At 35.6% G+C, this 27,109-nt stretch overlaps 1 protein-coding gene and 2 pseudogenes across 4 annotated transcripts in view; 1 reads left to right on the top strand and 2 right to left on the bottom strand.

The window, feature by feature from the left end:
* LOC105065988 (arginine-fifty homeobox-like) overlaps nucleotides 1–17,278 on the bottom strand; it is a 28,521-nt pseudogene extending 11,243 nt beyond the window's left edge.
* The window catches only part of MAST2 (microtubule associated serine/threonine kinase 2), a 174,904-nt gene that overhangs the window by 49,920 nt on the left and 97,875 nt on the right, over nucleotides 1–27,109 (top strand). For all 4 annotated transcript variants that reach the window (XM_074376551.1, XM_074376550.1, XM_074376553.1 and 1 more), the window contains exon 4: nucleotides 25,936–25,967. In XM_074376551.1, the coding sequence (XP_074232652.1) occupies nucleotides 25,936–25,967 (32 nt within the window). The remainder of the gene's footprint in view (nucleotides 1–25,935; nucleotides 25,968–27,109) is intronic.
* LOC105065655 (large ribosomal subunit protein uL15 pseudogene) lies at nucleotides 20,271–20,950 on the bottom strand (annotated as a pseudogene).

The following is a 27,109-nucleotide window of genomic DNA, read 5'->3' as shown; positions in this document are numbered from 1 at the left end:
TTTAAATTACTAATTCAATTTCAGTACTGGTAATTTGTCTGTTCAAATTTTCTGTTTTTTCCTGGTTCAGTCTTGGGAGATTGTGCCTTTCTAAGAATTTGTCCATTTCTTCTGGGTTGTCCATTTTATTGGTCTAATAGTTGCTCATAGTAACCTCTTATGATCCTTTGTATTTCTGTGGTATCGGTTGTAACTTTTCCTTTTTCATTTCTGATTTTATTGATTTGGGCCCTCTTTTCTTCTTGAGGAATCTGACTAAAGGTTTATCAGTTTTATCTTTTCAAAGAATCAGCTTTTAGTTTAATTGATCTTTTCTATTGTTTTTTAAGTCTCTTTCATTTATTTTTCCTCTAATCATTATGATTTCTTTTTTCCTACTACCTTTGGGTTTTGTTTGTTCTTATTCCTCTGGTTGCCTTAGGTGTGAGATTAGGTTGTTTATTTGAGATTGTTTTTGTTTCCTGAGGTAAGCTTGTATTGCTATAAACTTCCCTCTTCCAACTGCTTTTGCTGTCCCAGAGGTTTTGGATCATTGTGCTTTCATTTTCATTTGTCTCTAGGTATTCTTTGATTTCTTCAGTGATCCATTGGTTGTTTAATTGCATATTGTTTAGCCTCCATGTGTTTGTGGTTTTTGCAGTTTTTTTCTTATAGTTGATTTCCAATCTCACAGTGTTTGTGGTCAGAAAAGATGCTTGAAGCTCATTCACCTTAATATCAAAAAAAAAAATAAACCCCAAAAAACAAAAGCAAGCAACCCAGTTGAAAAATGGGCAGAAAACCTAATGGACATCTCTCAGAGAAGACATCCACATGGCCAACAAGCACATGAAAAGATGCTCAGCATGACTAATTGTTAGAGAAATGCAAGTCAGAACTACAATGAGATATCTCCTCACGTGAGTTAGAATGGCCATCATTGAAAAGTCCACAAACGATAAATGCTGGGGAGGGTGTGGAGAAAAAGGAACCCTCCTACACTGTTGTTGGTGGGAATGTAAATTGGTGCAGCCACTGTGGAGAACAGTTTGGAGATTCCTTAAAAAACTAAAAATAGACTCACTGTATGATCCAGCAACCCCACTTCTGGGTATATAATTCAGAGACACATGCACCCTAATGTTCACAGCAGCACTATTTACAATAGCCAAGACATGAAAACAACCCAAATATCCATTGACAGATGACTGGATAAAGAAGTTGTGTGTACACACACACACAACACACACACACACACACACACACACACACACACACACACACACACACACAATGAAATACTACTCAGCCATAAAAAAGAATAAAACAATACCATTTGCAGCTACATGGATGGACCTGGAGATTGTCATTCTAAGTGAAGTAAGTCAGAAATAGAAAAATACCATATGATATTACTTATATATGGAAGCTAAAAAAAAGACACAAATGAACTTATCTACAAAACAGAAACAGACTCACAGACATAGAGAACAAACTTAGGTTACCAGTGGTTGAAGGGGGTGGGAAGGCATAAATTGGTAATTCAAAAATTGCACCTGTTGGGGAGTGATGGAAATGTTAGCTATCTTGATTGTGGTGATAGTTTCATTGGTATATGCATCTATCAAAATTCATCAAATTGTACATCTGAAATATGTGTAGTTTACTGTACAGAAATCAAACCACAATAAAGGTGTTAAAAAATGATCAATGATTTGCAACCTTAAAAAATAAAAACAAAATAAAACAAATATAATTTGAAAAGGTACAAGCACCCCAGTGTTCACAGCAGCACTATTTACAATAGCCAAGACATGAAAACAACCTAAATGTCTATTGACAGATGATTGGCTAAAGAAGATGTGATAACACACACACACACACACACACACACACACACACACACACACACACACACACACAATGGAATACTACTCTGCCATAAAAAAGAACAGTGCCATTTACAGCAACATGGATGGGCCTAGAGATTATCATACTAAGTGAAATAAGCCAGAAGGAGAAAGAAAAATGCTGTATGATATCACTTATATGTGGAATAAAAAAAAGACACAAATGAATTTACTTACAAAACAGAAACAGACTCACAAACATAGAGAACAAACTTATGGTACTGGGGGGATGGGGATGGGAAGGGTTAAATTGGGAGTTCAGGATTTGCAGATACTAACAACTATATATAAAATAGATAAACAAGTTTATACTGTATAGCATAGGGAACTATATTCAATATCTTGTAGTAACCTATAATGAAAAAGAATATGAAAAAGAATATATGTTTTTATATGTATAATTGAAACATTATGCAGTACACCAGAAATTGACACAACATTGTAAACTGACTATACTTCAATAAAAAGGAATGCAAATTAAAAAACAAACAAACCATGAGCCTTTAAAGAAGCCAGGTTGTAGCAGGAAATTTTGGGCAGGGTGCATTCTACTTTGTCATTAGAAATACTGAAAAGGGTTAAGAAGCATTGGTATATGTTGTTTAAATTATTCCTTTCAGCAGTCCTGTGAGGTAAATGATTGTATTCCTGTCTCATGACGAAGAATATAAAATGGAGAAGAAGGAGGGGATCTGTTCAGGAAACGATGCATTGTTCTTTCTCACTGGAAGGCTAAGGTTACAGCAAGGTAACAGTGCAGAAGAATCTATTGTTTCTGTGTTATGGGGTGCATTGAATGCCAGGGGGAGGAGTTTGTTACTCAATTTTTTAGTTAGTGAGGACTGGTTGAAGATTTTTAAGCTATATACACTTTAGGTAATGGAGACTGTCTTGGCCAAGGACTGAGAATTCTATAACATTAGTTTCAGTGACCAGATGGCACTACCACCGGAAACCTTTTTTGTAGATTTCCCAGTGTAATGAATTGAGCTCTCTTTGACACTCCTTTAGTGCTTTGTCATAATTTTCCCATTATATCATAATTACTTGTTTTTATTTGGCTTCTCCATTGGATTTGAGCTCTTCTAGAATAGAATAATTAGTTTATGGGTAATGTTAATTTTGATAATTTCCCCCCATGCTCATCTCAGTGCTTAGCATAATAAATGATTCCTAAATTAGTAAATGAATGAAGAGTTTGAATTTTGACTCTCTGGCCTAAACGGTTTATCAGAATGCACCATTTATATTTCTATAGGGATAGATGGACTAGAGGTTCACTCCGACTTCCTCTCTGCTGATAAATGTGTTTTATTTGTTAGTTAATAAAATCTGTTTTGATAGGTTCTGTAGCTTTAAAAGCCTGTGACTTTGCAGATATTCATTCAGTGGGTAGCACACCCTATGCAAATCAGCTGTCTGTTCGGGTCTTATGCTTGTTTTCCCCATAGACATAATCCAGCCATTAGTTGTTTAAAACAGCAGATGGAAGGAGTCCATGGAGATGTGGATTTATTAGCTCTCACAATGAAAGACCACACTGGTTGTGCTAAGGATCAGAAGTTTTTTGCTGAATGAAAGAGAGATGTATCCTGCTTTCTGTGCTGTTTTCAGCAGTGTGTCTCGCTCTTGTGACTAGAAGCAGTTGTAAGAAGACAAGAAAAAGATTTTGTTTATAGACCTTCCTTCAAGCCCCACACTGTTGGGTGCAGCTGCCATATTATAAGAGGGGCAGCTTTTCCTCCTTGTTGGGTGCAGACTGAATCTGTTGTATAGTTATTGCTATATTTACTTCTTAGAGTGTAACAGCCTGATTCAGGATGCTTTATGCATACCTTTATTTGTCAAATTAGGAAATTTGGATTAATGTCTCCTGAAATCTTTTGGGAAGTGAATAATTTATGCAGCATGTCCTATAGTTTGAAGAAAAATAATTGTGAATTGGTAGATAATGTATTTAAGCCTCTTCTGAAGAATATAGTGCTGCCTTTGCGAACAGTTCTTTTGCGACCAAAAAAAATCACTAACTTGCCTTGCTTTTCCCCTGTGTTTACTAGGATTCTGGCAATTACTGTAAAATTGGAAAGTTAAAACATTGCTTATGGAGTGTTTAAATAACAAAATCATGAGAGCTGACTTTCACTCCTGAACTCTGAATATTTATATGTATGTGTATATATATTTAAGTTATAAATTAAGAGACTAGAAGCATCTTTAAACTTGGCTGAAGTCTTTTTTTGAAAATGGCAGCCAGTGACCGAAGAAACGATTTTGAGATTATTAAAGCCTGGGTAAAACTAGATTTTTTCATGCTGTGCCCTTTTAGAAGTCTGATGGAATGGGAAATGGGGAGCTCTTCCTGTGACAGTACTACCAGCAATGAATAGATGAATGAGTTCGTCCATGCTCAGAACTCACCACACGTGCACAAGCCCCCTCCAGGACATGAAAGAGCAGGGAAACTGACCTTAGCAATGATCTAAGCTCCTGAAGAAAGAGGCTTTCGTGACTGCCCAAGAAGTGAAGACCAGTGTATCTAGAGATAAAGAAACAAAAGAGTCTGTGACAGTATCGAAAGAATCTGACATTTGCTTTGTCTATACAAAGGATGAAAGGAATTTTGCCGCCTTAGTCAAAACAATAACTGGTTTTATGTCAGCCTAAGCCTGCAGGATAGCATCAGAATATGTTTTTTTTTTTTTTTTGTATTTCTGAAAAATTGTTATCTTTTAAAAAACATTTGTGGAGTGATTTTGTTTTTGGAAAGGAAAACGTGACATGGATTTTATACGCTTAGTAGCTGTAGGTGGAGACTCTCTTGTTTTGTTTGCCAAACCTTTTTAATAAGCAGTGAAGTCAGGATATTAAAGATTGGAATTTTTTTCTGGGACCTTTGTCCTTTTCTTAGTACTTCAGATGTTTTCAACCAAAGGGGTATGTGTGGAAGAGAAAAACAAATATGAAAAGCACCCCCCCCCCCCCTTTTGGTGGTAATTCAGATGAGATTTATCTGGACTGCTGTGAAGAAAGACGTGGCTCTGATGTGAGGCAGTGATTGTCTACTCACGCTGGACCGAGAGAGAGCTGGTTTAGTGGAGCGGTGGTTAGTAGGCACAGCAGAGAGAGTGGGATTGATTGTCTGCCTCTTCACCCAGCAGTAAGCAAGTAGTCACTAGTAGTTGACTCCGGAGAGTGGTTTTTCTTGTCTGCTATCTATTATGGATGATTCCAGTATTCTACAAAGGAGAGGGTTACAGGTGAGTAACAGAAAGCCTTTTACTGATCTCCTTCCTCTGTCTATTGAAAATGTATTGCACAGACTGATTTAATTTTATTTAAATCACTTGAGGCAGGCAGGGTAGAATGCTACTAAGTTCATCTTTATTCCATTATGTATAGTTATAATTAGAGAAATCGCCTAAGACCTTTCTACTTTGATAGGAAAAAGAATGCTGCCTGGGTTTACTTCCATTATATTGAGCGGAGCAATTAAATCAGACCTATGCAGGATGCATGCCTAGTTTTGGACACCAGACATTATTGCTGACAGATTGTTTACAGCAAACATACTCTGTTCTTGACCACTCTGCCTGTCTCCCCACCTATCCCTCCCTTAATAAAGTCATATATATGTGTAATATATGTTTGACTCTACACATAGTTTTAAGAACTTTTCTAAATTATCACTTTATACATGTATATAATATGTGCCTACATATATACCATATACCCTATGTGATAGCCATGTATCTGACACCTGTTTTTGTAGCCTTTTCCTCCTTAAGTTTTGGATAATTGGCACACGAAGAGGTAAATGTGATATAACAATGAGAGGAAAATAGACTGGTAGACAGCCTTTGAGTTTTAATGAGTACCTTTAGCACTAAAAGAGTATATACTACAACTCTGAAATTTCATAGTTAATTTTTTTTTTTACTTTGTAAAGTAGATCATCCTGTGTTAGTCTTATTGATAAAGAACAAGCCAGCTTCATTTAGTTCATCACTGAATGTTTTAAGAATTGACATAGTAAAGATTTCAGTATAATAAAACACTGAGCCAATCAGTCAACCTGTGAAGCTCTTGTCATGAAATGTTGCTGGTTCTCTTATTTTTTTGTTTGTTTGATATTTGTTAAGCACTTTTTTTGACAAAGTACCTAGGGTCTTTTTAATAAACCTGAATTAACATTGTTTTGGTTTCTCTAAAGTGCTCAGAAAGAAAATGTATAGGATTGGTAAAATTTAAACAAGTTATGGTATTTGTAGTTGTTCTTATTTGTGCTTCTTGTTAATGGCATTTACACATTCAGAGCCTACTGGGTGCACACACTGAATCTTCAGCAGTTGTCCAGTATGACCAGACTTTCAAAGTCAATGCCTTATTTTGATTTCTCCTTTTACAATAATTGGTTCCATGAGATTCGTTATTTGATGTCTTGGAGTATTTTGAGAAATAGTTAGAAAGTACTCAGAAGACCTCATAAATAGTGATGTATGTTCAAGTAGCTGTTAATGAAAAATGGCCAGCTCTTTAAGCACATTTAATTGCATTGCCTATTTATATCTTTATTTCTCTCTAGTTGCCAGGATTCATAAAGGGAATTCTGCTTGATAAATGGGAAATATTTTCAATTATTGTGCCTGTTTTGTGTTAAATCAGTTTATTTTCTCTCCAGTGACTCAGTCAGTCACTAGTATCTGCTACCCTGTTTTCTGATGCCCTTCCTCTCGAGTCTTTGTTTCTCTCCAGCAGGAGTTCCAAATTGCCAGATTACATAGCACTGGAAAGTGTTTTCTTACAGCCTCCTTTCCCTCTCCCCATTAAAAAAAAAATTACTTTCAAGTTTATTCTCCAGAAGACTACAATGGAGCATTTTGAAAGAGAAGTAGTGCTTGAAAAGCAGTTTAGATTGTTTGTTTTAAACAGGTAAATTGTTTTGTAAAACTTTAGAAGTTAGATTTATGTACATAAACACACAAATGCTAAAGTGTACCCAGTGGTACGAGTAATCTCAGATTAGAACATTTAGAAAAAGTCAAATGAATGTCTGGGCTCTAGTAACAGCTTTTTGGTGAATAAGTTAGACTTCCTGAAAATTTTCCAGAAAATCAACCAAGATGCAGCCTACTTTGATCCTCCACCTTTCTTTGCCAGGTTTCCTGGGAGGTGTCAGTATAGTAAATGGTGCGTTCATTGTGTGCCTGTTCTGTCTCCTACATTGTTAGATTATACGTTATCTCAATCAGGCTTCATGACGTTGATGACAAGTAGGTATTATCTGCATTTTCAGGCATAGGCAAATTTAAAGAAGGAACAGAAGATGGGTGAAATTACAGTTCTGCCGCATTCTAGCTATATAATAAGCATGGTCAAATTTTGAAAAACTCTCAATGCCTTCCTTAAAAAATATTTTTTTTAATTGAAGTATAGTTGATTTACAACATGATCTTAGTTTCAGGTGTACAGCATAGTGAGTGATTCAGTATTTTTACAGGTTATACTCCGTTAAAAGTTACTACAAAATAATGACTGTAATTCCCTGTACTATACAATGTATCCTTGTTGCAGATATATTTTACACGTAATAGTTTGTCTCTGTTAATTCCAGACTCCTAATTTGTCCCTCCCCGTTTCCCTCTCCCCTTTGGTAACCACAAATTTGTTTTCTGTATCTGAGTCTGTTTCTGTTTTGTATATACATTCATTTGTATTATTTTTTAGATTCCATGTATAAGTGATATCATACAGTATTTGTCTGTCTGAGTTATTTCACAAAGTGTGATATTCTTTAGGTCCATCCACATTGCTGCAAATGGCAGAATTTCATTCTTTTTTTGTGACTGAGTAATGTTCCATTGTGTGTGTATATGTGTATATAGACACACATATACACCACATCTTTATCCATTTGTCTGTTGATGGACACTTGGTTTGCTTCCATATCTTGGCTATTATAAATAGTGCTGCTATGAATATTGAGGTGCATGTATATTTTCAAATTAATGTTTTTGTTTTTTCCAGATATATACCCTATACCCAGGAGTGGAATTGATTGATCATATGGTAGTTCTATTTTTAGTTTTTTGAGGAATTTCTATGCTGTGTTCCATAGTGGCTACACAAATTTACATTACCACCAACAGTAAATGAGGGTTCCCTTTTCTCTACATCCTCTCCAACACTTGTTATTTGTAGACTTTTTGATGATAGCCATTCTGACAGGTCTGAGATGATATCTCATTGTTGTCTTGATTTGCATTTCTCTAATGATCAGTGATCCTGCACATTTTTTCATGTGCCTGTTAGCAGTCATTATGTCTTCTTTGGAAAAATATCTGTCTTTCCTAATTTTTGATTGAGTTGTCTGTGTTTTTGATATTGAGTTGTATAAGCTGTTCATATATTTTGGATATTAACTCCTTATCAGTCATTTGCAAATATTTTCTCCCATTCCATAGGCTGTTGTTTCATTTTGTCAGTGGCTTCCTTTGCTGTGCGAAAGCGCTTTCAAGTTTAGGTCCCATGTGTTTATTTTTGCTTTTATTTCTTTTGCCTTAAGAGACAGATCCAAAAAAAATATTGCTACAATTTATGTCAGAGAGTGTTCTACCTATGTTCTCTTCTAAGAGTTTTAAGGTTTCAGGTCTTGCATTTAGATCTTTAATCCATTTTGAGTTTATTTTCGTATATAGCGTGTGAGGAAACGTTCTAATCTCATTGTTTTACATGTAGCTGTCCAGTTTTCCCAGCATCATTTATTGAAGACACTGTCCTCCATTGTATATTCTTACTCCTTTGTCATAGATTAATTGACCGTAGGTGTATGGGTTTATTCCTGGGCTCTCTATTCTGTACTATTGAGCTATGTATCTGTTTTTGTGTTAATACCATACTGTTTTGACTACTATAGCTTTGTAGCATAGCCTGAAGCCTGGGAGGGTTATACCTCCACCTTTATTCTATTTTCTCAAGATTGCTTTGGCAGTCTGAGGTCTTTTGTGGTTCCATATAATTTTAGGGTTATTTGTTCTAGTTCTATGAAAAATGGTTATTTTGATAGGGATTGCATGAAATCTGTAGATTGCTTTGGGTTACATGGCCATTTTAACAGAGTTGATTCTTCCAATCCAGGCGCACAGGATAGCTTTCCATTTCTTTGTATCATCTTCGGTTTCCTTAATTAATGTTTTATAGTTTTCAGAGTATGATATTCTACCTCTTTGGTTAAGTTTGTTCCTAGGTATTTAAATTCTTTTTGGTGTAATTTTAAATGGGATTTTTTTTTCTTTTTTTACTTTCTCTTTCTGATGTTTCATTATTAGCATATAGAAATGCAACAGATTTCTGAATATTAATGGTATGTCCTGCAACTTTGCTGAATTCATTTTGTGGTCCTAATAGAATTTTGGTGGAGACTTTAGGGTTTTCTATATAAAATATGTCACCTGCAAATAGTGATGGTTTTACTTCTTCTCTTCCAATTTGGATGCCTTTTATTTCTTTTTTCAGTCTGATTACTGTGACCAGGACTTCCATTACTATGTTAAATAGAAGTGGCAAGAGTGGGCATCCCTGTCTTGTTCCTGAACTTAGAGGAAAGGCTTTCATTTCAACTTTTCACTCTTGAGTATGATGTTTACTGTGGCTTTGTCACAAATGGCCTCCTTTATGTTGAGATATGTTACCTCTTTGGCATGAGTTTTTATTATTAATGGATGTTGAATTTTGTCAAATGCTTTTTCTACATTTATTGGCATGATCATGCGATTTTTATCCTTCCTTTTGTTGCAGTGTATCATATTAAAAGATTTGCATATATTGAACCATCCTTATGTCCCTGGAATAAATCCAACTTGATTATGGTGTGTAGTCCTTTTTATATATTGTTACATTTGGTTTGCTAATGTTTTATTGAGGACTTTTACATCTATATTTATCAAAGATATTGGCCTGTAATTTTTTTTCCTTTTTTTTTTTTTTCCAGTAGTGTCTTTGTCTGATTTTGGTATCTGGGTAATTGTCCCTTGTAGAATGAATTTGGGAGTGTTCTGTCTTCTCCAGTTTTTTGGAAAAGTTTGAGATGGATAGATATTAGTTCTTTATGTTTGGTAGAATTCTCCTGTGAAACTCTGGTCCTGGATTTTTGTTTGCTAGGAGTTTTTTTTTGTATGTTTTTTTGTTTTTGTTTTTGTTTTCTTTTCTTTTTACAAATTCGATTTCACTACTAGTGATTAGTCTGTTCAAATTATCTGTTTCTTTTTGATTCAGTCTTGGCAGTTTGAATATTTCTAGAAATTTGTCCATTTCTTTTAGGTTGTCCAATTTGGCATATAACTGTAGTATTAGCTTTTGATTTTTATTTTTGTATCTCTGTGGTATCTGTTATTTCTCCTCTTTTGTTTCTTATTTCGTTTTATTTGGGTCCTCTCTCTTTTCTTAATGAGCTGGCTAAGGTTTATCAATTTTGTTTATCTTTTCAAAAAAACCAGCCCTTGCTTTCATTGAACTTTTCGATTGGACTTTTTATCTCTGTTTATTTCCTCACTGATCTTTATTATTTCCTTCCTTTTGTTGACTTTGGCCTTGTTTATTTCTTCTCTTCCTAATTCCTTCCAGTAGTAGGTTGGGATTTTTTTTCTTGCGGAAGGCCCACATTGCCATAAACTTCCTTCTTAGAACTGCTTTTGCTGCATCCCATAGTTTTGGAGTATTGTGTTTCCATTTTCATTTGTCTTGAGGTGTTTTCTGATTTCTCTTTGATTTCTTCATTTACCTATTGGCTTTTTAGCAGCATGTTGTTTAGTCTCCACATGTCTGTTCTTTTCTCTATTTTCTTTCTGTAATTGGTTTCTAGTTTCATACTGTTGTGGTCAGAAAAAGTGCTTGATATAATTTCTATCATCTTAAATTGGTTAAGTCTCATTTTCTGGCCTAACAAGTGATCTATCCTGGAGAACATTCCATGTGCACTTGAAAAGAATGTTTTTGGATGTAATGTCCTGTAGATATTCATTAAATCCAACTGGTCTGTTGTGTCATTCAAGACCACTGTTGCCTTGTTGATTTTCTGTCTGGCTGATCTGTCCATTGATGTAACTGGGGTATTAAAGCCCCCTACTATTACTGTATTATTATCAGTTTCTACTTTTATGTCTGTTAGAATTTACTTTGTATATTTAGGTGCTCCTGTATTGGTGCGTATATGTTAATGAGTGTATCAGTGCCTCCCTTTCTGTATTCCACTGTCATGTTGAGAGTAGACTAGAGGCAAGGGCTACAGCAGGAGAATCAACTATGAGACAATTGTGGCCCAGAAGACAAGAAAATCTAATGGATTGGAAGGGCGTGATTGCAGTAGAGGCAGTGGGGGATTTTCTGATTGGCATTTTTTCAGATATGAGAAGATCAGTAACCTCCTCAAGGACAGACAACTTGTAAAAATCTGGGCTACAGATGTATATAGTTGAAGATACTGTGAAATGAAAGTAACAGAAGATTTGACTCTGAGTGGCTTAAATATTAAAGAAATGTATTGGCTCACAAATATGGAAGTCCAGAGGTTGGATGATAGCTTTCATAGTTGAGTAATCTAGAGTCTTTTGCTCAGGTTCTCTGCAGTATATTGCCTCTTTCTCAAGCTGGCTTCTTACTTATTAGAAAAAGATCTTTTGTGGTTTTAGCCTGCACATTCACATGCTTCAGCAGCATCCCTAGGTCCTTTTAGACATTGGGGAGACTACGTGTGAGCATTTTTCCTTTAAACTGGAGGAGTCTCCACCCTGTGTAGGAATTGACATCATTTTACTTGAAGAGCAGTTGAGGTTTGGGTCTTCCATATGATAAAAATTGGCTCTTATCCTACTGCTGCTTTTGGAGCATCTACAGTGAGGCATATTTGAGGTTGCAGTTCCTTGTGAATGGAAGAAGGTGCTTTTATATTTGCCCTATTTTCCAGTCAACTTTATGGGGGATTATTTTATTTTAACTTTGAAAGGCCAACTGACTAGTCACCATAAACAAAATTTTATTATCAACTGTGTTAGTGCCATCATTTCCACATTAAGTATTTGCCTATAAGGCAGACAAAGTAATTGGTCTTCATTGTATAAGAGCCCAGATTCTGAACTGAGAATATACTGTGCTGATAAAATTATTGCCTTCAGGCAAAACCATGTAATGGTTCTTCCCTGCTTTTCTGCCTTTGATGTTCAAAAGTGAACGTGCTTAAAAGTGCCATCATTCAGGGGTACTTAATTATTTTGGAAAACATATGAAAGCATAGTGCATACTGTGAAGTATTATTGTTGACAAAGCTTTCTTGAGAGTGCTTTTTAATTTTGAAAATGATGACTATCCTAATAAATTATGAGCATTGTAGAAAACCCAATTCAGTTTAGATTTTCGTCCTTAAAAACAAAATCTTCAAGAACCAGCTAGATTTCAAACATTCTTTTTTTTTTTTTAGCACCTTTGTTGTGGTATGGTTCCTGTACAGCAAACTACACATATTTCAGATGTACAATTTGATGAATTTTGTTAGACATAGACACCCATGAAACCACCACCACAATCAAGATAGCTAACATTTCCATGACTCTTCAAGAGGGGTAGTTTTTGAATTCCCAGTTTATCTGTTTCTACCCTCTTTAACCCCTGGTAATCATAAGTTCTCTATATCTGTAAGTCTATTTCTATCAAACATTCTTTTTGAAAGTTACTTCATTTTCAAAAAGATAACTACTTATGAATTAACATGTAACCTAATGACTTCCTCCTGATATTCTTAATTTTGTTATTCTTTCTGTGGGACGTTTGATAAAGAAAAATAAAGAAAAACTGCAATTTGTATCATCAGTCCTTAGTACCACTAAATATTTTCATCATGTCAGTAAATTAGATGGCTTTGAAAATTGAGTGATTTATTCACGTACCTTCTTTTCTCTCTCTCTCTCTGTAGTATACTCATATTCTATGTTACAGCCAAACCAGACTTCTTTTTTAGTTTATTTTTTCCACATTTATTCATCTTTTCTGGTATTTTCCCATTCTTGAGTGTCATTCTCCTCTTTCTCTACCTGTCAACCTTTTGATCATCATCCCCATGTAGCAGCTGTCTTGGAGAATTTCAGCATGTCTGCAGAAAAGGATAATCGAGACAGCTTCAGATCTTTAGAGTTCTCTTGCTTCCTGGACTTTGCTCTATTTTAACAACATCTTTTCCCTAAGCCCCACATATTTTTGTTCATGGAGTTGTTTCGCTTAGAAATCTGAAGATATTCTAAAATTTCAGTCCCTTATCATCTCTGAATTAGATTCTTGTATTCTCCTGTGTGAATCAGGATCACAATTTGAAGGTCTGCAAACCAGTTCCTGTAGTTTTATTTGGCTAATTTTGGAGATTTCAAGAAAAATTGACGAATATAGTCCTTGCCAACCCTTTCCCATTTCCCATTCCATCATTTCTAAGGCTCCCCTCTTTCTACTTTTTAACAGCTCTGAAATTGTGGTGTGCTACTTTTGATTGTGTGTTATGTTTTAATTGGCAGTGATTATTTTGTTCTGCTTTAAAAAAATTTTCCCGATACCAAAAATAATGGCATCGCCTGAAATTAATAGTTTTTCAGATTTGATGAACTATGTTATAATACTTTTGGCCCGTGAAAGTATTTGAGTTTGCAGCATTTATGTTTCAATCTAAAGATCTCTGTCATTTTTAGTTTTTCCCCTTTTCTTTTTTTAATGTCTTGAAGATCTCTGTTCCCTCGATTCTCTGCTGTTACTTTTTTTTAATAAGTTGGTACTTGCTTGATGTGTTTCCTTTCTATATAATTTGAGATTATAGTAATTTTTCTACATTAATTAATTTTTTTAACTTTTTTGGGGGGTGGAGAGGTAATTAGGTTTGTTTTTTTATTTAATAAAGGTACTGGGGATTGTACCCAGGACCTCATGCATGCCAGGCACACACTCTACCACTGAGCTATATATACCCTCTCCCTTATTAATTTATGTGAGGTTTATAACATTTTTTTCTATTATATAACCACTCTTGAATTTTGGGTTTAAACCCAATTCAGGCATTATCTGTGATTCACAGTTTTTAAAAAGTGGTCATATATTTAATCTAAGCTTCCTGTTTTATCTTCAGGTAGTTTTGGTAAGGTATGTATTTATTGAAGTTTTTTCATTTTGTCTGTTTATTGAGAAAAAATATTTATTTTATTTTTTTACCTTTTTAACAACCTTTGCTGAATCTGTTCTTATATCCTTCTTTGTATTTCTGATATTGGGTGTTCATACTTTCCTTTTTTCATGATCAGTAGTAGAAGTTTATCTGTTTTGTTAGTTTTTCTAAAACCAACTATCTCTGTATTTTAACCTTTCCAGGCAATTTTGCTTTTGCTGTGTCTGTTGCAAATGGCATGCAGTAGGGTTTTTTTTTTTCCCTGTCAATACTGATTAATTTGTGTGTGAAGATTTTTAGGGGTAACTGATACATCTGAACTTGTTTCTGCTGTATTATTTCTTATATTCCATGTCCTGTACCTCCATGCCTTACTGCTCCTTTTCTTTTTTGCCATTTAAAAATATTGGTAGAGTTTTTTGGTTTGTGTTTTTATTTGATTTGTCTAACTCTACTGATGAGTTAGAACAAATTCAGATTTTAACCCCCTCCTGAACAACACAAGGACTTTCCTTCTCATCACTCCTTCCAAACTTACATGCTATTTTTATCTAGTATTTAAATTCTTTCCTTTAAAGAAAATTACTCAAATTAGGTATCTCTATTTATTGTTGTATGTAGTCGGTACTTACTAAGAGTATGTTTACTAGTTTTCTTGCTCAGTAATTCTTTTTGGGTCTTAGATTTCCTCCTGGGATCATTTTTCTTCTTCCTAAAGTACGTCATTTAGACATTTCTTTAATATAGGTATGTTGGTAATAAATGCTTATATTTATTTAAATGCCTTTGTTTTAAATGATTTTGACCATGAAAGATAGTTTGTATAGGTACACAATTTTATGTTGATAGTCATTTTCTCTTGCACTTTGTACATGTTATTCAGCTATCTTTTGGTTTCCATCATTACTACTGAGAAATATACTGATACTCAAATTGTTATTCCACTGAAGGTTATGGATTTTAATCTGTGGCTCTTAAGATTTTTTTTGCTTTGATGTTTTTCAGTATTACTATCATTTACCTTGTCTGGATTTTTAAAAAATTAATCCTACTTGGGGTATGTTATGCTTCCTATATATATGTATTCATTTTTGTTACCAATTTTGGAAACTTCTTAGCCATTATCTCTTCAAATATTGTAACATCTGCATTTACCATTTGCCCTCTGGGATTTGGATTAGATGTACATTGAACACAAGTGCTAGACACTGAAGAATATATTCTCTCTATTCCATGTAAAGAAAGTGCCAGAGCAGCAAAACTGATCTATAAGGTTTAGAAATCAAGATGGTATTTTCCTGGGGAGTGTAGGTAGTGACTGGAAGAGGGGGTGTGAGGATGCTTCTGGATTGATAGTAATAATTCATTTTTTAAAAATCTGACTGTTGGTTACACTAGTGTGTTCAGTTTGTGAAAATTTGAGTTATATACTTATGTGCATTTTTCTGCATTTATAGTGTATTTCAGTAAGTAGTTTCAAAGTATTTGTTGTCTTCTTTCATCCAATGGGACACTGAAATACAGGATGGTATTGTCATCAGGAATGGATTGAGTGGGCCCTAGTTTTGTTCTCCACTCCTACTCCCACGCCAAACAGTGTTATTTACTTTAGTCACACTGTATGGGTTTAATACAAGCTCTATAAAGAGATATCTAGTCTTTCAGTGGTGGAGAATGCCCCACTTCTGCACGCACACACACAACCCTGCCCCCACACCTTGCTTTTACATGTTAATTGAAAAGTTATTTCCAAAACCCAACTCTGTCCACTTTCGGTGGAGTGGAAAGTTATGTTTCTTGGAGCCTGTTAATTTCCTTTTCTGGAAGAGTGCTGCTACTCAGTGGAAAAGGAGTGAATGAATACATAAATAAAGTGAGAATTCAAATAGAAAATGTGCTCAGGATGGAATCTGCCTCAGGCAGAGATAGCTTTGACCCAGTCATCTCCAGGCTGTTGATATAAAAGACAAACACCAGCCTTGTGACTCTTGGCTTGCATATTTACTTGTGGGGGTAGTAGTTATTGCCTTTGGACACTTGGCCTTTGTTTTTTCTTTGGAAATATTTTATGGGTTTAGTCATTGTGAATAATGAGTAATGCACGTAGACAGTGATTCCTCATATGAACAGCACCATTTTATTTTGTATGTATGTCTTTAAAAGTTTGTTTTATGGACAAGTGAAAGGGAGTGAACGGTTATTTCTCTAGAATTTAGTATATACAGCTTTCTTTGCAACTTCAGAATGTAGTTTGAGAAAAAAAGGAAATACCATTTTCAGCAGACAGTGTCAAAATATGTCAATTTGAGGGATCCACAATGGTAATAATGCAATTTTAGAGACTCTAAACAATATATCCTTGAGTTTTGGGAGCACAGTTAGTATTTGGAGAATAGCAATTCATACATTAGCCATTGAGCCTTGCTGCTCAATGGAGCAAGGTGGGTCAGATTAGAAAAATGCAACTCCTTATTATTAATGATAATCCAAACCCTAAACTTTCCTTTTGTGGGGATGGGAGAGATTTTTTTTTTTAAGACTTGACTTTATATTTTTTTAAGAGCAGTTTTAGGTTTACAACAAAACTGAGAGAAAGGTACAGATATTTGCCATATACTCCTTGCTCCGACACATGCATGGCCTCCCCTGTTATCAGTATCACTTACCAGAATGGTACAGTTTTTTTTTGTTTTTTTTTTACTAAGAAAGAACCTACTTTGGCACATCATCACTACCCAAAGGCCTTAGTTCACTTTATTTTGCTTTTTTATTTTTAAAAAATTTTTTGGGTTGTTTTTTTTTTTGATAGGGGGCAGGTAATTAGGTTTATTTATTTTAAATAGAGGCACTGGGGATTGAACGCAGGACCTTGTGCATGCTAGGCACGCACTCTATCACTGAGCTATACCCTCACCTTTACTTTAGGATTCATACACATTCTGTGGGTTGGAATAAATGTATAATGACACATATTTATTATTGTAATATCATATAGAGTATTTGCACTGCCCTAAAATTCCTCTGTGGTGTAGCTGTCCATCTCCCCCTGCCCCCACCCCTGGCAACCACTTATCTTTTTACTGGGTCCATGTTTTACCTCTTCTGGTATGTTACATAGTTGGAATCATACAGAATGTAGCCTTTCCGGATTGGCTTCTTTCACTTAGTAATACGCATTTAACTTTCCTCCATACCTCTTCATGGCTCGATAGCTCAGTTCTTTTTACTATTGAATAATACTCCATTGTCTGGAGGTACCACAGTTTATTTATCCATTTACCTGCTGAAGGATATCTTAATTGTTCTGAAGTTTTGGCAATTATGTATAAAGCTGCTGTAAACCTCTGTGTGCAGGTTTTTGTGTGGGTATAAGTTTTCAGCTCCTTCAGGTAAATACCAAGGAGCACAAATATGTAGAATAAGAGTATGTTTGGTTTTGTAAGACGCTGCCAAACTATCTTCCAAAGTGGCTGTACCATTGTGCATTCCCACCAGCAATGTATGAGAGTTCCTGTTGCTCCATGTCCTCACCAGCATTTCATGTTGTCAGTGTTCCAGATTTTGGCCATTCCTATAGATGTGTAGTGCTATCCTATTATTATTTTGATTTACATTTCCTTGATACATATGATATGGAGCATCTTTTTATATGAAAACCTTAAGCTTTTAAATGTATTTTCTTATTCTAGCCTTGGGACAACTTGCATGAAATAGGCGAAGTAAGTATTTTTATCTCAGGTGTGCAAATAAGAAAAGTAAGATTAAGAAAAGTTTAATAACTGACTGGGATTTATGAGCAGAGTAAGTAGTAGAACTGTGTTTAATTTTTTTTTCTTTTTTGACTCTGAGCCTTGAGTTCTTTATGCCATGTAGGATCATCATGCTGTTTTTACTGTTCTTCAGACTCTTATGAGAACAACACATGTCATCCGTGTCACAATTTACAGAACAAAATACTTTCATATACGTTGTTTTATTTGACCTTTATAAGTACTATATACAAGCCTTAGAAGTAGGTGAAATCCTAGGCCACACAAGTTATATGTTATTGAGACATAATATGAGCCTGGTTTTCTAAACTTCAAATTTTGTACTCTTTTCCCATGTTTCTTAATATTATTGTATAATGTAAATACTCTGTCATGGGGCCCTGTTCTCAGGGTGATGACATATGAATTTAATGGAGCAAGAGGAGTGAAACACATTTGAGTTTCATAGGAGCACCATAGCTACATATATACTGATTTCCCCTTTGGCTCCTGACCTCGAGATACACTCGCACTCAAGTGTGAATAAGTGGAGTTAAAACACCATGATGCCCAGAGCAGTAGTAATGGTACATTTGCTACACAGGAAAGGGAGTTTTTTATGCATCCCAGCAGATTGCTTGCTGCCAGAGCTGAGTAGATGCTTGTATTTGGGGAATAATGGTCCTTCTAAGGCCACTTAGTAAATGGTATAAAAGTGGATTTCCTTAGTAATTTTTTCCCCCTCTCCTGAAAGCATTTTTTTTTCTTGACGATCGTGAAATAGCAACCAGCCTGAAGAATGTCAGTAAATAACATAAGTGATAGAAGAGTATATCCTTTCTCCAGTAAATTACGCCTCTTTTTCTAACCTAATTGCAGTTGACAATTTTCATCACCATAACTCCAAATGAGCAAGACCCTATTATGAGCCTTATAATGATGATAGTGATAATAGTTAAGTATTATTTACTTATGTTATTGATTCATTAATTTATTCATCATTCATTTGGTACCTATTAGGTCAAGTATTGTGCTGGTTGCTAGTAATGTCAGAGATGAGCAATACTGATCTCTGCTCCTCTAGCTGACAGTCAGCCCCAGAAAACAGAAAATTAAGCAACTAATTACAGTAAATTGTTGGAATTATATAGAGGAAGGCTGGGGAAACTATGTGTAGGGAGCTCTTCCCAGAGGAAATGAGTTTTAAGCTAAGGTCCAAGAATGTATAAAGAGAACAAAGGAAAACTATTCCAGGCAGAGAGGACAATACCCATGAAGCCCTCTGAAAGATCGAAACTCCAACAAGACTGGAGAATTGTGCAAATGACGCTAGAGAGGTAGGCAGTAGCAGCTAGGTAGTGCTCTGTAGGCTACAGAAAGGATTTCAGACTATTCATTGAGGACTTCTAAGAAGAGAAATCACCCAATTAGTTTTGCATTTTAAAAAGGTATTTTTGACTGCAGCACTTATTAAACTTATATATTATCATTTAGAAAATAGATACTTATTACTTGATATTTACATTCATGTAACTTTAGGAATCAAGGGGAACAAAGCTAAATTAGAGTGACATCAGTTAGGAGAATGTTATAGGGTGATGCTGACTTGGACTAGGGGACATGGCAGTGGAGATAAAGTGAAATTGACAGATTGAAGATAGATATTTTGAGGTAGCATCAGCAAGACTTGATGAATAGTTGGGTGAGAGAACTTGAAGAATCAAGAATGACTCTGGGTTTGGAGGTACCATCACCAAAATGGAAAACAGAGAAGGAACAAGATTGAATAGAAAGATAAGTTGAGTTTTCAGACATATTGAGGTCAAGGTGATTGTATATAAGACTGTATACAACTATATAGTTGAAGAGAGATCTGGGATGAAGATAAAAATATGGGTGTCGTCTGTAAGATGTGTGTAGAGAGGAGAGTTTCCAGGCAGAGCTTTAAGGACAGTCAACTTGTAAGCATCTAAGGTGATGAAGGAAGAGCCTGCAAAGGTGTTTAAGTGGTGATAAAACATAAAACAGGAGAATGTTGTTTCGTGGATAGAACAGTCTTTCAAGACAGAAGAATGAATGATATGGTCAAGATGCTGCTGAGCAGTCAAAACCCAAAAAGAAATGGTGGACTGAAAATGCAGTGGGGCTTCTTTATGTGGAGACCACTGGTAACCTGGCAAGAATGGCTCAAGTCGGGTAGTAAGGTCTGAGGATATCTGCAGTGTGTTGAAGAAAATAGGAGGTGAGACATTGGAGGCAGTGAATGTGGACAGCTCATTAAAGAAGTGTGGCTGTGAAAAGAAAATAGAATTGGCAGTAGTTGAAGAGGGGTGTTTAGTAACTAAAGGAAAATTTTTTCTCTTTCCTTCCCTCCCTCGCTTTTTCTCTCCCTCTCTCCCTCCCTCCCATCCACTTGATAACATAATGAATCTCCCACCATAGGATTCAAGCTACCAGGACACAGGCCCCATCCACACCCTTAATCTTTTCCTCAGCTCTTCTGCTGAAGAATTTGGCCTTCACGATGACAGGCTGTTCAGGGAGCTTTCCCTTCCCCAGAACTTTGTAGTAGCCCGATTGCACCATGTCAGTGATAGAAGCCACTCTAGTCTTGCTCTTGGCAGCGTTTACTTGTGTCTGCTCACTGACAGGGGCCACAATTTATCAAGATTGACAGTTGAGCAGAAGCTCTGGTTCCTCTTTAAGTGATAATGCCTCATACCAACTTTCCCAGAGTATCCTGGGTGATATATGTTGATGTTGATCCTGTGGTGATGCATGCCACCAGCATTACCCCAGCCTCCTGGTGCTTCCGGTGTTTGCCTATGTGGCCGTGGCTCACGTGACCAAGTTCCCAGGTCTTCCTTAGTCTAAATGGCATGTCAGCGGCCAAGACAAAAGAGTGGAAATTTTTTTCTTATCTCTAGGTGGGATAGACTTGAATGTACTCAGAATGCTAAGCAGAAATCGTGAAGAATATGGAGAGTCAAGAGATGACTAGTAGATCAGAGGCGGCCGAATGGGACAGGCTTCTTCTGATGTTGTGTTGTCAGATATTACCATCCTAGTTCCTAAGGGAAAATGACGAGCCAGAGAATTTATAGTTACTTGCCTAAGTGTGTGCTCTTCTTACCTCAGCCAGATTTCCTGATTGTGCAGCTTTCTTCCTGAGCTTGCTATGAATATTCCCTGGAAAAGGGAAGACTGGGAAGTCATTGTTCCTTGAACTACCTTTATCTGATTGGAGACCACTTCTTGTTCCACTTTGCCTTAAGTCTGTCTTTATGGTACCAGAAAGCTTGGCACAGAATGTACTGATCTGGAGCCCTGGGCACCCATCCTGCAAATGCAGGCTTTTGCACAGGTGCAAGGAGTCAGTAAGGAATACAGAAGGGATGATTTCCATGGATGCATTTCCTTGTGTAAAAGGGGTTCAAAGAGGGGCACACATGGATTTTACAGAGTCTTTGTTTATTATTGTTGCCTTCAAATATAGTCCATCTCATGTGATCTATATAAACTATTCAAGAAGCCAGAACTGTATCATGTAGGTTCAAAGAATGATATTCCCAGTTTTACATAGATTGTTTCAGAAAATAGAAAAAGAGAACACACTCTCCTGGCACATTTTATGAGGAGAGTATAACCGTAATGCCAAAACTGACAAGGACAGTTTGAGAAGAAAAAGTAAATAGTCCAATTTATTTATTAACATAGAGGCAAACATTCTAAATAAAAGCGCTCAGACCCTAGATGATTTTATTTGTGATATAACACCAATCTTACATAAACTCTTTCAGAAAATAGAGGAAGCGGGAACATGTTTTGGCCAGTTTTAGGAGACTGGCATAATTGTGATACCAAAATCTGACAAAGACATTATAATAAAAGAAAATTGGAGACCATTATCCCTTATCAACATAAGTGCAAAAATCATTAATAAAATATTAGTGAAGATAATCTAACAGTGTATTTGAGAATGTTGGGTTTAACCCAGAAATGCAAGATTAGTCTAATATTGGAAAAATCAATCACTGTAATTCACCACATTAACAGAATAGAGGAGAAAAACCATATGATTATTTTAGTATATATGCAGAGAAAGTACTTGGCAAAATCAATACCCACTAATGATAAAAACTCTAAACAAATTAGGAATAGAAAGGAACTTTATCAATTTGATAAAAGTTGTTTATGAAAAGGCTACAGCTAACATCATTTTTAGTAGTAAAGTGTTGAACTCTTTCCCCCCATGATCAAATGAAAAACAAGGCGAGGATGTCTACCACAAACAGTCCTAGCAAGTGGAAAGAAATAAAACTCTTTGTTTCTAGAGAACATGTTTGTTTATACAGAAAAATCCTAAGGAATCTGCAAAACAGTCATTACAACTAATAATGAATTTAAGTTGTAGGATATATAGTCAATATGCAAAAATTGATTGCATTCCTATACTAGAAGCAGGCAATTGGGAAATGAAATAAAGATTTCATTTACAATAGCTTCAAAAATATCTTAGATGTAAGCTTACCAATAAAAGGACAAGATCTTTTTGCTGAAGACTATGAAACATTGCTGAGAGTGATTAAAGCAGGTCTAAAATTTATATGCAAATGTAAAGAATCTAGAATATCCAAAGCAATCTTGAAAAAGAACAAAGTTGAAGGGCCACATGATCTGACTTCAATACTTGATATAAAGCTACATAATCAAGAAAATGTGGTGCTGGCATTGGGTGAAGAAAGAGAACAATAGAGTACAGTAGAGAGGCGTAAGTAGACCATTCTATTTATGGTTTGATTTTCAACAGAGATGCCAAAGCAATCTGTTGGGGAAAAGATAGTGTTTTCAATATATGGTGCTGGAATCAGTGAATGTCCTTGTGGGAAAAAAATGAGCCTTAACCCCATCTCATATATTACTGCAGAGTTAATTCAAAATGAATCATAGACCTAAACATAAAGGCTAAAACCATAAAGCATCTAGAAATAAAATATAGGAAAGTATTTTTGTGTTCTTATCATGGGCATATTTTTGTTAGATAGGATACTGAAATCATTAACTGTAAAAAAAAAATTGACAAATTGACCCTTGATCAAAATAAAAAACTTGCTTGTCAAAAGATACCACTTTATAATTTCAGTAGCAAGGCACAGACTGGGAGAGAAATACCCAGGAAAGTATCTAACAAAGGACTTGTATCTAGAATATATGAAGAACTCTTACAACTCAATGATAAAAAAAAAAAATAGTCCAGTTATAAAAGAGGCAAAGTATTTTAAGATACTTCATAAATAGGTACTGATGGCTAAAGAGCACATGACAAGATGCTGAACATCATTAGTCATCAGAGAAATGCAGATAAAACCACAATAAGATGATCACACTCACTAGAACGGCTAAAATTTAAAATACTGATGTCATATTTTGGTATGAATGTAGAGCAGTTCTTATATTATTAGTGAGTGTAACCTAAATTAGCTAGAATGTGGAGCAGTTAAAACTCTCATACATTGTTAATGGAACTGTAATATGGTATAATCACTTTGGAAAAAGATCTGGTAGTTTCTTATAAAACTAAACATACACCTATCCTATAACCCAACAGTTACACTCTTAGGTATTTACCCAAGACAAATGAGATATGGACCTATTAAAAGACTTGTACAGGAATGTTAATAGCTCGAAAGTGGAAATAACCCAAATGTCTATTAGTAAGAGAGAGGATAAATAAACTGTGGTATATTAATATGATTGGCTATATTGCTACTGTAATATGAAACAACATGGATAAATTTCTAAAACACTATGCTAAGTGAAAGAAGCCTTATATGAAAGGATTCATACTTGGATAATCCCATTCATATGAACTTTGGAAGCAGGCAAAACTAATCTATGGTGAAAAAATGGGAATAGTATTTACTTGGGGTAAGGGAATAGTGTTTTTTGGGGGGTGAATTTACCAAGAAAGAACTTGATGAAACTTTCTGTATTGATGGACATGTTCTATGTTTTGACAGGGATCTGGGTTACCTTAGTGTATGCATTTATCATACTTATCAATTGGTACGCCTAAGATTTCTGCAGCTCAGTGTTTGCAAATTTACCTTAAAAAAAACCAATGTGAAAAATTGTAAACAAATACTGAATTCTGGTTATGATATACATGGTGAAATATATACTGATGTCTACAGTCTACTTTGAGATGCATTAAAAAATGGGTGGGTAGATGGCTATATATGTGATAAAGAAAATACCACAAAATGTTAACAGTGGTATAGTCTGGGCTGTGTGTGTGTATATGGATGTTCACTGTACAGGTCTTTAAACTTTTCTGTATTTTCTACGTTTGAAATGTTTCATTCTGAATTCCAGGGTTTTGAGCAGGAGTGTTGTCATCTAACTGACCTTTAAAAGGATCACTCTGTTATGTTGAGAATAGAAAGACCATAAAGGGATAAGAGTGGAAGCAGGAATAGGGTTCCAGTTCGGAGACAGTTGAGAGGCTGGGGTGAGACCATGTGGCTTAGACTGCAATAGCAAAAACGAAGAGATTTTTCTGTAACTCATTTAGCAGTAAAACTTGACCTAACTTGAACTCTTCCTGGTGACAAAACTGAACTGGCACTCTTTAGAGTTTTTATCACATTTATTGTGGCTATCATACATTTTACTGGAGAAATTTTAATGTGTTTAATGTATTTTGTTGATGCATCAGTCTTTGTTGAAAGTGTTACATAATATATGTGCTATTATATTAGTTACTACCTCCCCCAGTTCTGATTTCTAAAACATGACTAAATCCAAAGTTTTTGTTTAAAAGATTGTAAGCATATATGTCTTTGGAGATAGTGAAAAATGGTTATATTCTGGCTGTATTTTAGATTCAAACCCATTAAGAATTCTTGTTGGATGGGACATGGGGTAAATGAAAAGCAGGAGTCCAGCATTTTGGTCTGAACAACTGAAAGAATAGAATTACCATCATCTGAGATGAAGTAAGGCCGTAATTGTAGTCAATTTGGTGGCAAGAACAAGTTCAGTTTGGACACGTTAAATTTGAGATGTTGAGTAGGCAATTGATTATAAATGTCAGGAGTTTAGGAGGCAGTTCTGGGAAGGAGAACTCTCAGGAAGTGTTGGAGGGGGAGGGTAAATTGGTATGATCATTTTGGGAGCAATTTCTGATGCTTAACGACTTGTCAGTTGCAGGCCACATCTCAGTGTATACTTCCAGGAAACTTTTTATACCTGTGCATAAGGAGACAAGTACAAGCATGTTTATAAGAGCATTGTTTTGATGGAGAAGAGAAACAGAAAATAGTTTCCATTTACTGGAGAATGGATAAATAAATATAAAAATTTACAGACTGGACTATTCTATAGGTATATGAACTAAAGTGAACTATAACCACATGGGTGAATCTCCTAATTATAATGTAGATTGATGTCAGCAGATGAATATATATAATATTTTAAGTATATAATTTAAAAACATGTAAAACAGTACTAATAATTATTTATGAATATATATGTAAGAAAAAATAAAGACACAGATGGAAAAAAACCCCAAAATTTAAGAATAGTTATTAAGTGGGGACTAAGTGGAAGGTTGGACTTGATACACTTGGAAAGCAAATCACAGGAGCTCAACTGTTATTGTAAGAGTTATTCTCGTGCCAGTGGTGTGAATAGTCATCTCTTTTTTATATTATTTTCTATACTTCTTTATTTGTCTAAAATATTTTCTAATTAAAAAAATTTACATTTCATTCCTGACTCTAATGATATGAATCCTTTATAATTCAGTAGCAGTTGGTGTCTGGCCCAGTGAGTGCCTGGAATGTACACTGATAAGTTGGTTCCATCTAGTGGGGAAAATGTTACAAGTATTCTTCCCTTTTGGGAAAGAGCGAGGAGGTGATAGTTAACTTAACTACTCATTATTTCACTAAAATTTAAGAGACAAAGGGAAAGGTTATTATTTAGAAATATTTAGTCTTTGCCATTATTAAGATAATGTAATTCTCCTAGGACATTTAGTGCAGACCTGTAGGACTTAGATGGGTCCTTATTTCTGTCTAACTTGTGTTTGTGTTTTGTTTTTCAGAAGGAGTTGAGCCTTCCAAGAAGAGGCAGCTTGTAAGTAGATGATGATTATGATTAGGAATCCCTCCTGGGGATGCTCTCAGTATCACTTGGAGGAATCCCATTTATAAGTGGTTTTGTGTGTGTGTGTGTGTGGGTGGACTCCTGTCTGGGCCTTTGAAGCCAATTAACCAGCCAACTTCTCTCTCTAGGTCAGCTCCTCCCCTCTTCCTCATTTTTCCCTACCTCAAATCCTCTTCTCTGTGTCAATTTTTGCCTAGCATTTGGGGAAAAGCTGCCACTTAAATACAGTCACAGTCTTATACTTGTGTTTTGGGGCTTACTGAGTTTTAGTGGACTCAAGCTTTTTGAGAGCATTAAAATTGAAATTCTTGGTATCTACATCTGTTCCATACATGGTACTAGGGAGAGGCCAACTTTTCTGACAAGTTGGGGCAAAGGCAGAAACTAGGTTTGGGTTCATACTTGGAGTAGGGCTACCTTTCACCTGTTTGTTCTATTCTGGCTTTAGGGCTAGGGGAGATTCCTGAATAACTTTGTCCCTAGATTTTAATTTCTTCTATTTTCTTGGCCTGCTTTTTCTCTTAAGAATTCTTTTGGGGCAGTACTACAATTTTGGCTAATCAGAATCCTTTAGAATACATATTATACAGATTAAAAACAATCATTTAAATAATAATAAGCAGTTAAAATGCAGATTCGGAACTTGGATTAGAGTCTCCATGTTTGCTGCTTCCAGCTCAGCTCAGGATCCTGTCTGAGGACGTGTGATGCAAGACTTAAGAAACAAAGAGACAAAGTAAAGAACAAAGATGGGACCAGGGGACTCAAGATCTCGTGGGTCTAGAGCCTGGTCAACATCATATTTATTAGGAGTATACAGCTCAGAAAAAAATGCGATCAAAGAGGTGGGGCTTTAGATATTCCATGCAATAAGCACTAAGTTCTGCTTGCTGGTTAACTGATTAATTTCAGGCCCATCCCTTCCAGGAACAATCACCCTCCTGGGGGTATGCAAAATTTCTGAGTCTATCCTACCATTGCCTCCGGACATCTCAAGATAGCAAATACTTCCCCTGGATTCAACAGCATGCTTTCATGCCAGAACAAAGTTCTGTTAATGGGTGATCTGGCTTTCCAAGACTGTTCATTGTTTCACTCTAACGAAATATCTG

The sequence above is a fragment of the Camelus bactrianus genome, chromosome 13, assembly GCF_048773025.1.
Source record: "Camelus bactrianus isolate YW-2024 breed Bactrian camel chromosome 13, ASM4877302v1, whole genome shotgun sequence".
NCBI classification, from domain to species: domain Eukaryota; kingdom Metazoa; phylum Chordata; class Mammalia; order Artiodactyla; family Camelidae; genus Camelus; species Camelus bactrianus.
Note: the sequence above shows the minus strand (reverse complement) of the source record. Positions and strands in the feature narration are given on the sequence as shown.